General features: G+C 45.0%; 1 protein-coding gene across 7 annotated transcripts in view; it reads right to left on the minus strand.

Moving 5' to 3' along the window:
• The window catches only part of col7a1 (collagen type VII alpha 1 chain), a 240,098-nt gene that overhangs the window by 160,729 nt on the left and 62,321 nt on the right, over positions 1-17,048 (minus strand). For all 7 annotated transcript variants that reach the window (XM_033037000.1, XM_033036999.1, XM_033036996.1 and 4 more), the window contains 10 exons: positions 16,348-16,500; positions 15,899-16,030; positions 14,216-14,359; positions 10,354-10,476; positions 9,597-9,740; positions 8,522-8,644; positions 6,752-6,895; positions 3,450-3,572; positions 1,619-1,762; positions 228-362 (listed from right to left, as the gene is read on the minus strand). In XM_033037000.1, coding sequence (XP_032892891.1) covers positions 228-362; positions 1,619-1,762; positions 3,450-3,572; positions 6,752-6,895; positions 8,522-8,644; positions 9,597-9,740; positions 10,354-10,476; positions 14,216-14,359; positions 15,899-16,030; positions 16,348-16,500 — 1,365 coding nt within the window. The remainder of the gene's footprint in view (positions 1-227; positions 363-1,618; positions 1,763-3,449; positions 3,573-6,751; positions 6,896-8,521; positions 8,645-9,596; positions 9,741-10,353; positions 10,477-14,215; positions 14,360-15,898; positions 16,031-16,347; positions 16,501-17,048) is intronic.

Here is a 17,048-nt window from a genome sequence, read left to right on the forward strand (position 1 = left end):
AATTCCAACTTTATTTAATAACATGAATTTAAATTCCCCAGCAAAAGTGAGATTTGAGCTCCTGTCTCTTGATTGGTTTGGTTGCACAGTTAGTAACTTAATCACTGTACTAATACTTTCTTTGTTCAATTATGGTTTTGAGGGGGCTCTAGAGGTAGAGGATGGTGTTTGAAGTGGACGTTCAGAGCTGGAGATATTTATTGGAGACTTGGCCATCGGCGACTTACCTTCACTGCGTTTCCAGCTGATTCTGTAGGACGTGGCTCCACGGACACCGACCCACGACACACGTAGAACGTTACTGCGAGCTTCAAGCACCCTGACGTCACTGACTCCAGCCACCAGGTCATCATCAGACAATGCTGCAGCCACACCAGAGGAATCACACACTTTGGTTACTAGATTTCAAGCCTGAACATTCAAACTGTAATCTCCAGGTTCAGGAACAGCTTCTCCCCACAACCATCAGGGCTATTAAACACTACAACCTCCAAATAAGCTCCAAACATCATAGTCTTGGATGTGTGTGTGTGAGTGTGTGTGAGTGTGAGTGTGAGTGTGCGTGTGCATGTGAGTGTGCGTGTGTATGTGCGTGAGTGTGGGTGTGAGTGCGTGTGCGTGCATGTGCGTGTGCGTATGCGCGTGTAGAATATATATTCTACTGAACTTTTTCATTGTTTATTTTGATATTGTTTATCAATGTTTTACAGAGTACAGCATTGACATATCTACTGTGCTGCTGCAAATAAGAATCTCATTGTTCCATTGTGGGTGACAATAACATACTCTTGACACTTAACTCTTACTGTCATGTGTAGCAGTTTTACAGCTAAAAACTTTGTCTTGCTTGCTGTCCCAACAGATTAGATATACCATACATAGATACTATCAGTTCAAACTCAAGTGCAGTAGATAGAGCAAAGGAGAAGATACAGAGTGCAGAATATAGTTCTCAACATGGTAGCACATCAATGCCATCAACAAAAAGGATACAAAGTGCTGGAGCAACTCAGAGGCTTTGGCAGCATCTCTGGCGAACATTTCAGCGACATTTTGGTTCAGGGCCCTTCTACAACCTGTTTGTAGGGAGGGAGGGGGAAAGAAAGCTGGGAGAGAGGAGAGGCTGGACAAAGCATGGCAGGTTCCTTATACAAAGTCCAATGTCTGTAATGGGGTAGAGGTGAATCGGACAGTACCCCTACTTATGGAAGGAGCCCCCCCGAAGGGATATATGGATGCAAACGGTTCAACTGGCAGGTCAACTAGGGTGGGGAAGGGCAGAGTGAGAGGGAATGCAGGGGTTACTTGAAATTAGATAAATCAAGATTCATACCGTTGGGTTGTAAGTTGCCCAACCAAAATATGAGGTGCTGTTCCTCCAATTTGCGTGTGACCTCACCCTGTCAGTGGAAGAGGCCCAGGACAAAAAGGTCAGTATGGGAATGGGATGGGGAGTTAAATTATTTGGCAACCGCGAGATTGCGTAGGCCAAGGCGGACTGAGCGTAGGTGTTCAGTTCACTGAGCTTGGGTCTGCACTGATGTGAACATTGTCCAGTGTAAAATCTCCCTCCACACATTCCCAACACCAAGCCTTGCAGAGGCCACCAAATACTCACTGGTCCTAGCCATTATATTGACAGAGATTCCTTCTCTGCTTCCCGTTACCGGTGTGACTCCAATAGCGTAAGCGGTCCCAGGCTTCAACTTCTTGATTTCGAATGTCTTGAACTCGCCGCTGATAATTTCACTCTCCTCAATTCCTAAAATAGAGGATCGGAAAATAGCTTGCATTGAAACAACACCCATCTGAACAAAAACGCTCTATAATGCAACATAAAGTAAGATTTTCAGCCTGATCAGAGAGTTACCGCACCTTTCGCCCACTTGGTCCACGCCGAACAGGGACCAACCCAGCGTTGTGCGGCAGTAGCTCTACCAGCCGCGCCACTGTGCCGCAGAGAATGTGATGGTGATCACATTGTTGAACCACCGGGTGGTTCACCAGACACAATACCCTAGCTAGGTCTGGTAAGTATATCTCGTTCCTTCCCTGAGAGACATTAGCAAATGGTGGATCTGTTCCAACAATTCAAAGTCATATTTTACTGCTCTTCATTTCCATACTCACAAGTTCTGAACTCCTACCTAGCTGATATCAGGCCACTGAACAGTCCTCTCATCAGCTACAGTGCGGTCCTGACTGTCCATTTACCTCACTGGAGACCTTTGAACAATTATTGATAGGACTTTAATGGAGCCTGAAGGATGTCCCGACCCAAAACATCTGCAACGAGACCTGGGTGTTGCAACGAGACCTGGGTGTCATGGTACACCAGTCATTGAAAGTAGGTATGCAGGTGCAGCAGGCAGTGAAGAAAGCAAATGGTATGTTAGCATTCATAGCAAAAGGATTTGAGTATAAGAGCAGGGAGGTTCTACTGCAGTTGTACAGGGTCTTGGTGAGACCACACCTGGAGTATTATGTACAGTTTTGGTCTCCGAATCTGAGGAAAGACATTCTTGCCATAGAGGGAGTACAGAGAAGGTTCACCAGACTGATTCCTGGGATGGCAGGACTTTTATATGAAGAAAGACTGGATAGACTCGGCTTGTACATGCTAGAATTTAGAAGATTGAGGGGGGATCTTATAGAAACTTACAAAATTCTTAAGGGGTAGGACAGGCTAGATGCAGGAAGATTATTCCCGATGTTGGGGAAGTCCAGAACTAGGGGTCACAGTTTAAGGATAAGAGGGAAGTCTTTTAGGACCGAGATGAGAAAATCATTTTTTACACAGAGAGTGGTGTATCTGTGGAATTCTCTGCCACAGAAGGTAGTTGAGGCCAGTTCATTGGCTATATTTAAGAGGGAGTTAGATGTGGCCCTTGTGGCTAAAGGTATCAGGGGGTATGGAGAGAAGGCAGGGATGGGATACTGAGTTGGATGATCAGTCATGATCATATTGAATGGCGGTGCAGGCTCGAAGGACCAAATGGCCTACTCCTGCACCTATTGTCTATGTTTCTATGTCACCCATCCTTTTTCTCCAGAGATGCTGCCTGATCCGCTAACTTACTCCAGTACTTTGTGTCTATCTTTAATCGGACTTTACTAACCAATGTTATATCTTTGTACTAAATTGTGTACCCTTTATCTGTGCACTGTGGACAGCTTGATTGATTTCATGTACAGTCTTTTCCTTGACTGAATGTCATGCAGCCAAAGGCTTTTCACTGTAGATTAGTACAGGAGAAATAATAAACTATACTAAACTACAAATATAATAAACTAAACTAAACCTTTCCGCTATATTATTTGTCTGGTAAAATAGCCCTCATGCTACATTGGGGAGAGTAAAGATCTGGTACTGGGCAATTGCAACGATGAAGAGGAGTAGGAGACACCCTGGCACAGATTCTGCACCACCGGCGAACCATGAAACCCACCATCAGAATTCTTCCAGGTGATTTTGTACACCGAAGCCCTGCCGACTGCAGTCCATGACACCTGGAGCATGTTGCTTCGAATCTTGGTCACTCTCAGTTTGGTCACATCTCCCACGATGGAATCTTATGATTAAAAATACCACAGAAATATGTTAGTCACAGCCATCAAAACGTCCTTACAAGCAGAAAATGTGGCGTTCATTCCTTCTTTCTCTCTAGGCTGCAGACGAGGCACTTTAGAATTTGCGTTACAGTTCTATGCCTGGTCGCAAAATGGTGTTGAATCGTACCGACTCTTTGCAAGCTCTTCTCAGAAGGGTCCTTCCATAAGCTGGGTACTGTCCAATTCACCTCTATCCCATAGAGGACATTGGACTTTGTCGATGGAACAAATCTGAGAACTATATTCTGCAGTCTTCCTCTTTGCACCATCTAATGTACTTGAGTATGTATTGATTGTATTTAAATATGGTATATTCCAATCTGTTTCGATATCATGCAAAACCACGGGGCGCCGCACGATGGCTGCCTCGCCAACGGTCTGTCTTCATCTTTTTCCTTCTGTGTTTTTAGTTTGTTGTAGTTTATCTTTAGTTTTGTATTTGTGGGGGTGGTGGGGGGGGGGGGGGGGGGGGTGGGGGAAGCTTTTCTTATCTTTTTCCTCGACGGGGATGTGACTTTTTTCTGTGTCGTATCTCCGTCTGCATTGCGGCCTAACATCGTGGAGCTGGCAGCCTCTTGTTTGAGACTTCTAGAGCTCCAAAACCGCGGAGCCTGCGGATTTTAACATCTTGGAGCGGATGATCCCTTTGCCAGGGGTCGTCCTCTGGTGCTCCAACCTGCGGGAGCTGCGGACTTTAACATCGTAGAGCTCGCGGTCCCTGGTTAGCGGCCAACTTCGGGGACTCCAAGCCGCAGGAGTTTGACTGCCCCTATGTGGGAGATTAGACCACCCTGACATGGGAGCTCGATCGCCGGCTGTGGATAGTTCGACTCCCCCGACCGCGGGTGTAAAATAGGAAAGAAGATAAGACTTCCATCACAGTGGGGAGTGGGGAGGAGCCGCTGTGGTGGATGTTTATGACAATTTTTTTATGTAGTTGTGTGTCTTGTTGCTTTTTTGGTATGACTGCATGGCAAACCAAATTCCTCATATGTTGCAAAACATGGCTAATAAATTACGATTATGATTATGATTATGAAAACAAAACATTTCAGTATACCTCAGTGCATGTGACAATAATAAACCTAAACTTAAAAATCAACTAATACAATCATTCTAATCTTTTAAGTCATTCTAATCTTTTCTACCTGCCGTAAAGCACAATTTCTAAATGTTCTACCTATTGTATTTGCGTTTGACTTGATTGTAGTTTTGTATAGTATACATAGCATGCAAAGCAAAGCTCTCACTGTACCTCAGTGCATGTGACAATACTAAACCTAAAACATAAAACCTGATGTGGCCTTTGGCAACATCCAAAGCCATGTGGGTTTGCGGGTTAATTGCCCTCTGTAAATTGCCCCTAGTGTGTAGGGAGTGGATGGGAAAGTGGAGTAACATAGAACCAGTGTGAACGGGTGATCAATGGTCAGTGTCTACTCAGTGGGCCAAAGCTGTTACCATGCTGTATCTCCAAACTAAACTAAATTAATACGAGCAGGCAATAAAATTATCCCAGACTAAATAATTCTCATCATTTATTCTAACTCTGTTCCTGTAGATTTATAGATGTTTACTCTTGCCTTTCCTATACACTTCTCACCTCTTGCCAAGTGGCCACCTATGAAGAGCTTTATTGATGATCTGCCTCACTAGAAATGTGGTGGTGAGGAAAGATTCTAACAACTAACTCCCACCTGGAAGTCTAACTCCCACCTGAAAGTTTAGACTTCCAGGTGGGAGTTAGTTGTTAGAATCTTTTGGGAGAGATGTTCTTCCAAGGACTCTCTCATCCCTTATGTGAACACAAAGTATTTGGTAGTCCTATTTTGAAAAACAACAAAGGATAAGAACACAAGAAAATATGAGCAGGAGTAGGCCATCATACCCCTCAAGCCTGCTCCTGCACGCAATATAATCATTTTGGAAGTCAGTGTGTAGGCAGGCTAGGCAGTAACCCTCTTGTGCACAAAGCTTCAATAAATACCACCTAAATAAAGACCATATTCTGAGACAGCAGGGCACCACAGCTGGTAGATCTACTGCCTCACAGCTCCAAAGACCCAAGTTCAATCCTGACCTCGAGTCCAAAATCTGAACAAAAAAAATCTGAGAGTATCACAAACTACACTCAGGATAAACACCCATAGTCACGATTGGAGTTAAAATTCAATGCTAAACACCAAAGATCCTATAGCGGATCCAGTCCATTGCATTTCGCAGGAGTAGCCTATCTTGCTCCGCTATAAGATCTTTGCTAAACACCACTAGAATTCCTAGCTCCACCTTGAGTCAAAATTCACACTAAAATCATTAGAGCTTCAGAACAAGAATATGTTTAGGTTTATTACTGTCACATGTACCAAGGTACCACGAACATTTTGCATGCTATCCAATCAAGGACTGCTCTCACCCCAACCACAGACTGTTTACCCTCCTACCATCCAGGAGGCACTACAGGTCTCTCCGTTGCCGGACCAGCAGGTCCAGGAACAGCTTCTTCCCTGCGGCTGTTACATTACTCAACACTGTACCTCGGTGATTGCCAATCCCCCCCCCCCGAACACCAGGAAAAAATAATTGCACTACTTTGACTGTATGCACGTAAATATATTTATTTATTGCTCATATTCTTTGTCGCTCTTCTAGGGAGATGCTAACTGCTTTTCGTTGTCTCTGTACTGTACACTGCACAATGACAATAAAGTTTGAATCTGAATCTGAATCTGAATCGGAGATCAGATAATAATATACATAAAAACAGTCAAATTCAAGTACTGTAGGTGGAGCGAAAGAGAAGATACCGAGTGCAGACTATAGTTCTCTGCATTGTAGCACATCGGTTCCACTGAGACAGGGTACTGAGTACAAGGGAAAATCCATACGGTGCAAGGGAAGTGGTTGAGGCAGCTATAATAACAATATTTAAAAGGCATTTGGACAGGTAAATAGCAAGGAAAGAGTTTGATGTAGACGGGTCAAATGCAGTCAAATGGGTATAGCTTACCAATTTGGTTATCAAATGGGCCTGTTACCCCACTCACTGAAAGGTTTGAGAGGTCACAGGGATACTCCTGCACCTATTTCTTTTGCACAGCATCAATGTTACCAACAGTGGGGCTGCAACCTCACCACTTACTGGTTGTTGTAGTCACCGTCACTGGGTTCCCCTCTCTGGATCCCACTAATGGCGAAATCTCAATTGCATAAACATTGTTGGGCTCCAAGCCTTCGATGACGAAAGAGGTAGTACCACTGCTGAGGAATCTGCTGTCCTTGACACCTGAGTGAACAAAATAATGAACCAGTCACACAGAGCATGTCCACAACAACTGTATTAAGGCATTCACGTAGTGCTTCACAGGCATAATTTGGCAACAGCCCCATGCAGGATGATTCTGGACAGGTAAGTTTGAATGAGTGTATTAAAGGAAAAGAGAGGTGGAGAGAGATCAGGGAAGAATTCCAGTGCTTAAGAAACGAGGAGAGAACCAGAGATGCACAAGTGGTCGGGATTGGAGGAGCACCAAGACTGAATGAGCAAGGTTCCCATTTTGACTCCACTGGGTTGGCAACTCTTCAGGAATTCCGTGGAATCTCCACAAATTGAGGATCATGCCCCCAATACACTGCCGCAAACAACCTGGCATTAATGCAAAAGGACAGCACAGTGGTACAGCTGATATAACCGCTACCTCATAGTGTCAGAGACCCGGGTTCGATCCTGACCACAGGAGCTGCCTGTGTGGAGTTTTCACGTTCTCCCTGTGACATGGATTTCCTCCAGCTGCTCGGGTTTTTTCCCACATCCCAATGACATGCAGGTTTGTAAGTTAATTGGCCTCTGTAAATTGTCCCTAGTATGTAGGGATGGGATGCAAAAAGTGGGATAACATATAACTACTGTGAATGGGTGATTGATGGTAAGCGTGGACTCAGTGGGGCTGTTTCCATGCTGTGTCAATGCTGTATCAATCAATCAATCAATCAATAATATAAGGCACCCATTAATAAATTCCACAGTGAGTTCAGGTGAAATATCTTTACACGGAGATTGGGGGAGATTGTGGTCAAAGTGAAAAACCAATGGGGATGTGATTCTGTTGTGTTTGTGGAAAAATGAACAGAGGGAATGTGTTGATGGGGATTAGCTGAGGAAGAGGGAAAGGAAGTTCATGTAAAGCGCTCAAAGTGCTGGGGTAACTCAGTGGGTCAGGCTACATCTCTGGAGAACATGGATGGGCATCGTTTCGGATCAAAATCCTTTAGGCCTTCAGAATCAGTCACCCTTCTATGTTCTCCGGAGATGCTGCCTCACCCGCTGAGTTACTCCAGCACTTCGTGTCGCTTTATATAAACCAGCATCTGCAGTTCCTTGTTTCTACCTCATGTAAAACACTGACCAACTGACCAGTTGGGCCAACTGGTAATGTTGTGGACCCAATATTACACAATGTAAGTCAAAGGCCTGGATAGTGGATGTGGGAAGGATGCTTCCACTAGTGGTAGAGTCTAGGTCCAGAAAGCACAGCCTCAGAATAAAAGGACCTAACTGTAGAAAGGAGATGAGGAGGAATTTTAGTTAGAGGGTGATGAATCTGTGGAATTGTTTGCCACAGACGGCTGTGGAGGCCATGACGTTGGGTATTTTTGAAGCGGAGATTGACGGGTTCTTGATTAGTAAGGGTGTCAAAGGTTACAGGGAGAAGGCAGGAGAATGGTGTTGAGAGGAAAAGATAGAGCAGCCATGATTGAATGGCGGAGTAGACTCAATGGGCTGAATGGCCTAAGTCTGCTCCTGTGACTTATGAATAGGCTTCAGCAGAGCGAATGGAGGCCCGAGAAAACCTTCAGACACTTCAAACTCGTATCACGCGGACCCAACCCGCTGACAAGGCAGGACACGCACCGTCCGCTCGCATCCACGTCACCCTGTACGCCGTGGCTCCGATAACTCCGACCCAGCGGACATGAATCCGTGTGCTCTGCGTTTCAACCACCTGAAGGTCGGTCACCTCTCCTGTGACAAATGCTTGTGGAGAGAAAGTAGACTTTTACAAGCAAGCAAACAAATTCATATTTTGCAAAGGAATGCAGGAAAACGGCACCATGGTGCATGGGAACTCCACCATCTATAGATCACATCCAAGCCGCACCCCATCCTAATTTGGAAAATTATCAATGGGCACTTCATTGTCATCCAGTGTGGAAACAGGCCCTTTGGCCCAACTTGCCCATGCCGACCAAGATGCCCTATCTAGACTACTCCCACCTGCCTGCGTTTTGCTCGCATCCCCCTAAACTCATATACTTGTCCAAATGTCTTTTAAATGTTGTTTTAGTACCTGCCTCAACTACCTTCTCCGGCAGCTCGTTCCATATGCCCAGCACCCTGCTATGTGGATATTAGTCATCTTACAGAGAGTCAGCACAGACAGAAAAGGCTGAATGGCCTCATTCGGTACTATATGATTCTATAATCATATAGGAGTGTTCACCCGGCGCCGGAGTTCCATCTTCCCGGCAAGAGGGCCTGAAAACATCGGACTGGCAGCGGAGGCCACAAATAGGCCCCGACCTCGGATGATCACAGAGGAAGAGGACTGAACTTTTCGATGCCTTTCCCCACAGTGGAAATTTTTGATTCTGCTGTGGGGGGACGTTCATGTTGAATTCTATAATGTGTTGTGTCATTTTTCTTTTCTTTTAATTTTTCTATGGATGTACGGAAACTTATTATTTATTTATTTTATGTAATTATTTATTACTAATTATTTATTTTATGTAAAGCACTTTGGTTTCAACGCGAGTTGATTTAAATGTGCTATATAAATAAAATGTACTTATTTACTTACTTACATACTATAATAATGTCTCCACAATGCAGCAAATCATTTTTCTCTCCGGGCCGTTTGACAGGTCTGGAAACTCTTCCTTTAATAAAGTTACATGATAATATAATGACTGATGGTCAGGTAACTCACCGGTCCTGACTGTGAAGGTGGCAGGATTTCCCAGTCTGCTCCCTACCATTGCTGAAACTCCAATGACGTACACGGTGTTCGACTGCAATCCTACCAGGTCAAACGTGTTCACGGAAGCACTCAGGATTCTGCTCTCCTCGGTTCCTAACTCAAACAAAGGGAAACGTTGTGAAGGATGGAACGGTTGCCAGTGCAAGGTAACAACACCTGTCATCACCTCAAGACCTTTTATGCACGAGTTACTTGTGAACAGGCACCTGGTTCAAAACACTGAACAATGTGTGGTAACACTGAGGTGAAGGACATGTATTTCTATTCTTTTCTCAGGATTTGTCCCTAGTGTTTCATGTGGGATCAAAAAAACATTAATGCATAGTGGCACATTGGTAAAGTTGCTGCCTTACAGCGCCAGAAACTTAGGTTCGATCCTGACCATAGGTGCTGTCGGTATGGAGTTTGTGCGTTCTCTCTGTGACCGTGTGGGTTTTCTCTGGGTGATCCGATTTCCTCCCACACTCCAAAAATGTGCAGGTTTGTAGGTTCATTGGCTTCAGTAAAAATTGTGAATTGTCGCTAGTGTGCAGGATAATGCTAGTGTAGGGCAGAGCCAGTGCCAGTTTCCACACTGTATCTCAAATGTCTAAGCCTAAAATTGGACGTTCATGTCAATATTCATACCGTTCGGTTGCAAGCCTGAGGCGTTTTGGAAAGACAGAGGAAGCTGACGAGTTTAAAGCTATCAACAGAAAAGACTTACCGTCTGCACGTTTCCACATGATCTTGTACGCTGTTGCCTGGGACAATCCCCTCCACGCAATCCGGATTATATTACTCTGTGTGTCCAAGGAGCGGAGTTCCGTAACCCGTCCAACAGTTGCATCTTACATCACACCGAATGGAGAGAAAAGAGAAGAGGATATTTAAACCATCTGTAAAGTGAGCAAATCTAATCCTTAAACGAGATGTGTGCAAGCCATCAACAAAAGGGAACTGCACTGATTCCACCTAGCTACTCCAACAGAACCTTCTTCCCCAGGTGGAAATGTCAAAGACTAGCGGACATAGCTTTCAGGTGAGAGGGGCAAAGTTTAAAGGAGATATGTGGGCAAGTTTTTTTTTTTAAACACAGAGGGTGATGGGTGCCTGAAACACACTGCCAGGGGTGATGGTGGAGGCAGACACGATAGTGGCGTTTAAGCAGTTTTTAGATAGGTACATGGATATGCAGGGAATGGAGGGATCTGGATTACGTGCAGGCAGGTGAGATTAATTTATCTGGGCTTCATGTTCAGCACAAAAATTGTGGGCCAAAGGGCCTGTTGCCAATTGTGGGCCAAAGGGCCTATGATGTATAGGTGGGTGGTAGAATCAATGGAATTAGAGTAAATTGGTGTGCGACAGTAAGGCTGAAGTACCCGTTTCCATGAACCTATGTCTTCATGTGATATTCCCCTTGGAAACTCTTCACAGAGGGATCCTACCATGAAATGTTTCATGTGGGGCCTGTGTACTCTATGACAGAGTAGGGGAATCGAGGCCACTGGTTTTAGGTGAGAGAGGAAAGTTTAATTGGAACCTGAGGGGCAACTGTTTTTACACAAAGGATGGCAGGTATATGGAACAAGCTGCCAGAAGAAGTATGTGTAGGAAGGAACTGCACATTCTGGTTTAAACCGAAGATAGACACAAAATGCTGAAGTAACTCAGTGGGACAGTCAGCATCTATGGAGAAAAGGAATGGGTTGCGTTTTGGGTTGAGACCCTTCTTCAGCTTTCTGAAGAAGGGTCTCGACCCGAAATGTCACCCATTCCTTCTCTCCAGAGATGCTGCCTGTCCCGCTGAGTTACTCCAGCATTTTGTGTCTATTGTCAGAAGAGGTAGTTGAGGCAAGTACCATCACAACATTTACATTACATTTGGACACGTACATGGATAGGGTAGGTTTAGAAGGATATGGTAGACTAGTGTAGATGTGGCATGTTGGTAAGTGTGGGCAAGTTGGACGGAAGGGCCTGTTTCCACACTGTATGACTCTACGAAAGCATCTTCCAAACCTACGATCGCCAACAACAAGGGTAAGGGCAGCAGGTTCATGGGAACACCAGCTGATTCCTCTCCAAATTGTACCCTGTTCAGATTTGGAAATGTATCACCTGCACCTCTTTGCCGCTGGGTCTAAATCCTGGAACTCACTCTTTCAGAGCACTAGGATTGTAGCAGTTCAAAAAGATGGCTCAGCACCACCTTCTCATGGACAATTAGCAATGGACAACACACGTTGGGCTCGTTAGTGATCGCCTGTTCCTAAAAAATATTTTAAAATATCCTTGAATTATGGCTGTAAGGCCTATGCTTGGAGTCTTTGGGAGGTCAACCACAATGTATGGATCTGGAGTCCTTTGTCAGCCACACAAGGCGAGGATTTCAAATTCCTTCCCTGAATGAAATTAATGTATCAGACCATTTTTAAACAACAGTCAACATTACTAACACTAATGTTTCGTGTAGACGTAATTAAATATCTAAATAGAAAATTTGTTCACAGTCACTTGAACCCAATTCTTCAGATCATTAGCCCAACATTCTAGGTTGTTAGTTTAGTAATGTAAACCATTGAAGGGTTGTGGTTGAAAAAGGCTGTGCGTGACCTGTTTTAAGTTCATTTAGTCTGCTTTGAGCTGAACACGCAGATAGGGGCACAGTTCCTGATGGAGGTGGAGATGGCTAGCAGTGGGGATGGATTTGCAGCACATCATCTGTTCTGGATTGTTGCCATAACCTTTTGCCTTGTCCAAATGACTTCCCACCACACATACTGTTGATCACAAATGTACACAGGCATCCCACCTTCCTGACTTGGGAGCGGGGGTGGTGGGGGGGGGGAGTTTACTTGGAGCAGTGAACATCCTTGATGTGTGGAATATGTTTTGCAATACATCAGTTAGGCACTTTGAGCAACTTGGCAAGCTCTGCTCAATTGCTGGAGTTTCCTGTTTATCACATGCATCCTTAGGGGCACAGCACTCATGTTACCAACATCTGTCATTCGAAAAGCAGAGGGATCGATGCCAGAATTTAAATCCAAACCCTCCTGGTTCACCGTTTAACCAACTGAGCGACCTAACCCATTTTGTCACCGAAGGAACGAGACTCACTACCTGTAACTAACCGTTATGGGAATACAAACAAAGCAACAATAACGTGTTTATGCAGCATTTTTAACATTGTAAAACTTCACATGGATGACATCAAATAAAGAAAGACACAAAGTAGTGGAGTAACTCAACGGGTCAGGCAGCATCTCTGGTGGACATGGGTGGGTAATGGTTTGTGTTGGGACATTGTGTTCAGACATCAAACAAAATCTGACATCAAGCCACACAAGGATATAACATTTAAACAGTGGTGAGATATTGAAAAGCTTTGGTGTTCAGAGGGACCTGGATGTCTTTATTAAGTATTTTCTAAAGCGGAGATTGATAAGTTGGGGCACAGTTCCTGATTCAAAGAGGTAGCAGTGAGGATGGATTTGTGGCACATCATCTGTTTTGGATAGTTGCCGTAACCTTTTGCCTTGTCCAAATGACTTCCCACCACACATACTGATTGGTTAGGGCATCAAAGTTATGGGGAGAAAGCAGGAGAATGGGGTTGAGAGGGAAAAATAGATCAGCCATGATCGAATGGCACAGCAGACTCAATGGGACAAATGATTTAATTCTGCTCATTTGTCGTATGATCTTGTTATGGATTGAAAGTTAACTTGCAACTTTGTGATCTGCTATTGAGATAAGGCACAGTGAAATTCTTTGCTTGCATACACAAGGTAGGCAAATAGTGACCACCTATGGCACTGACAAGGTTACAAAGTAAGGTACACAAAATTGCTGGGGAAACTCAGCGGGTGCAGCAGCATCTATGGAGCGAAGGAAATAGGCGACGTTTCGGGCCGAAACCCTTCTTCAGTCTGAAGAAGGGTTTCGGCCCGAAACGTCGCCTATTTCCTTCGCTCCATAGATGCTGCTGCACCCGCTGAGTTTCCCCAGCAATTTTGTGTACCTTCGATATTCCAGCATCTGCAGTTCCCTTTTGAACCCAAGGTTACAAAGTATGTCCTTTGTTCTCCCCCTTCCCCTCCCCCACAGCGGTCCCCCCACGCCAGGACCTCACTGTCCATTGTTCTTCTTCCGCCCTCACGGCAGTCCCCCCCACGCCGGGTCCTTCATTGTTCATCCTCTCCCCCCACACGGCAGTCCCCCCAGGCTCTCATTGACTGCCGACCGCGGGTCAACCCGCTAGGCTTCGTCGCCGCGGCGAGGTATCAAGGACCGTGTGCCATACATACAGAATGTCTGATATCTGACCCCACTATAAACAGTGGTGCTGAACACAAGGCCCCATTTGAAGACAACATCTCTTTACGCCACTTGGTTCGAGTCAAATTTCTTGACCAAGACATTTTTTGGTTCCCAATAAACAGTTTTAGATTCAGATCGAATTAGCTTGCAGGAAGTTTGTGCAAGTTAACGTAGATGTGTATTTTCAGTCCAGGAGAAAGCATGTTTGTGTGGGGAAAGAATGGATTTAGAGTTAACACCCTGCTTATTTCATCTCTTACCTGCTCGAGCAACAATGCTGTCGGGTCTTCCCTCTCCCCCTCCTGAGAGGGCAGACACTTTGATGACGTACGCCACTCCCTGTTGCAAGCGGTCAATGTCAAATGTGGTTGTTTCACCCGACACAACTCTGGTGATCTCATAACCTGCACAGGAGATTAAAAAAACAGGTTAGCCAATTGACATTAACCCCTGCACGCAATGAGTGGTGCAGGAGCCAACCAGGCTATCCTGCCATCTTGTGAGGTGTGTTGGTCACTGTATCTCCTTGAAAAACTCCTTTTGTTCAGTTTAGTTTTTATTATTGTCACATGTATTGAGCTATAGTGAAAAGCTTTTTGTTGAGTACTATCCAGTCAGTGAAAAGACTACACATGAATACAATCAAGCCATCCACAGTGTACAGATTCAGGATAAGGGGAATAACATTTAGTGCACGATAAAGTCTAATAAAGTCCGATTAAAAGATAGTCCGAGGGTCTCCAATGAGATAGATGGGAGGTCAGGACTGCTCTCTAGATGTTGGTAAGAAGGTTCAGTGCCGGATAACAGCTGGGAAGAAAGAAATCCTAAATATGGAGGTATGCATTTTCACACTTCTATAGGGGAGAAGAGGGAGTGACCATGGCGAGACTGGTCCTCGATTATGCCAGTGGCCTTGCCGAGGCAGCATGAAGTGTAGATAGAAATTCACAGCCTCTATCAATGATTTAGGTGAGGGTTCCAAGTATAATATATTAAAGATTGCTGATGAATCTAAGCCATGTGATAGTGAGGTTGTGAGGAGAATGCACAGGAGCTTCAAGAGGATGTTTAGTGCAGAGATACAACATAGAATCAGGCCCTTCGGCCCACAGAATGCACGGTGACCCGTTCACTCTAGTTCCATGTTATCCCAATTTCCATTCTAGTCCCTATACATTAGAAGACATTTACGACCAATTAGGCTATGAACCCACACGTTTTAGGGACATGGAAAGAATCTGGAGCACCTGGAGGAAGCCCACATGGTCACGTCATCTATCCATTTTCTCCAGAGATGCTACCTGACCCGCAGAGTTACTCCAGTACTTTGTGTCCTCTTTTATCATTAAAGGCTGAGGCAGAGAGGGCTGAATGGCAGGTTGATGGCAAATGCAAATAAATGTGGATACATTTAACCCATTATAAGTCTGGAGTAAAAGAGAATGAGAATTTGGTGCTAAGGGTGTTAGAGGGACATATGTTTGTTGAGGCAGGAATGACCTTGCAGATGTGCCGCCTTAAGGGTGGTAGAGTGGCACAGCGGTAGAGCTGCTGCCTCAAGGTGCCAGAGACTCGGATTCAATCCTGACTAACAATGTTGTCTGTGTGGAGTTTGTAAGTTCTCCCTGTGACCACATGAATTTTCCCCGGGTGCTCTGGTTTCCTCCCACATTCTAGACGTGCTGGTTTGCAGGTAAATTCCCCCTAGGGTGTCGGATGCGAAAGTGGGATAACATGGAACGAGTGTGCGGGTAATCAACAGTTGCTACGGATTTGGTGGACCGATGGGCTTGTTTCCACGCTGTATCTCCAAACTACATGAGGCAAAGGGCTCTGTGTCTACATTACTGTTGTCTTTTATCTGCTCTATCAGCATTACTAAATCTGCTGCCACAATAATGTTATGTCTGATTTACCAATGCTAATTTGCGTTGACCTACCATCTGGGTTTCTCCAGGTTATTTTATATGCCGTTGCTCCTTGCACTGCTGTCCAACCGATCCGGATCCGGTTGTGATTTGTTTCTATTATCCTCAAATTTGTCACGGTGCCCGGACCTATTTCTTCATCCCCTGCGTGGAGAACACAAATACGGTGACAATGAAACAAAATACCATTTCCCCAAACTTCCGCGCAAGTGACCTAGCTTCAATGTTATCACCACAGTAACTGGCTGATCTCGCATGTTATCCCACACGGTGGAAGATTTCGAACCTGGAACTCAGGAGCTATAAGGCAGCAACTCTACCCCTGCGCCACGTTATCAAAACCAATAGCATCAAGGATGCAATATAGAGAAAGTACAGGTGTTGGCATAAGCCTCTTAGCTTCAGGGCTCTAGACCCATGTGGCGATGGATGATAAGGCTTTGTAATTCTGCATAACTAACCTGTCTTTGACATGGTCGCTGGAGTTGCCACCTCTCTGTCGTTGTACAGAGTGTAGAGAGTGATGGCGTACTCGGTACCAGGAAACAAGTTGCTGATATCATAGTTGTTGTAGGCGGCAGTCAGCACAACTTTCTTGGACTGTGATTGTTCCTCTGTCAAAAATTGAAAGGATAAGATATGTTCAGTGCCCAGAATTCCAAGTTAACATCTAAGCACCAGACTTTGCACATCGCGTACATTTTTTTGCAGAGGGTGATCTCATCCAGTTGAGTGACAATGGTGTTGGGAAGCAAGGAGGTCTCCATTTCAGAGGCAGCATTAACATGGAATACAGCAGAACCAGAAATCCCTTACATTCTCCTCCACTCATTCATGGGATGTGGGTCTGTCCCATCCAAATCAGGATGGGATAATGGAATCTCGACCCAAAGCAATAAAAATTAACAATATAGTTCCAAGTCAGCATACAATTGAGTAGGAAGATAGTCATCTTCCCCAACACTTGCTGCTCTTGTCGTTCTGCCCACCAGAGATTGCTGTCTTGGGAGGTCTACCCCAATGAACACTGCCTCCAAGCCCAGTTTGCCCATGCAGCTACTATTCAAGAGCAATATTTCACCTCATGCCCAGAGCAGCCATCAACAGATCTCGCTAAATGAGAAGCCAGTTTTGCCCCGTTGCAATTGGCAGCATCAGGTTA

Source organism: Amblyraja radiata, chromosome 18 (genome assembly GCF_010909765.2).
Source record: "Amblyraja radiata isolate CabotCenter1 chromosome 18, sAmbRad1.1.pri, whole genome shotgun sequence".
Taxonomy (NCBI): domain Eukaryota; kingdom Metazoa; phylum Chordata; class Chondrichthyes; order Rajiformes; family Rajidae; genus Amblyraja; species Amblyraja radiata.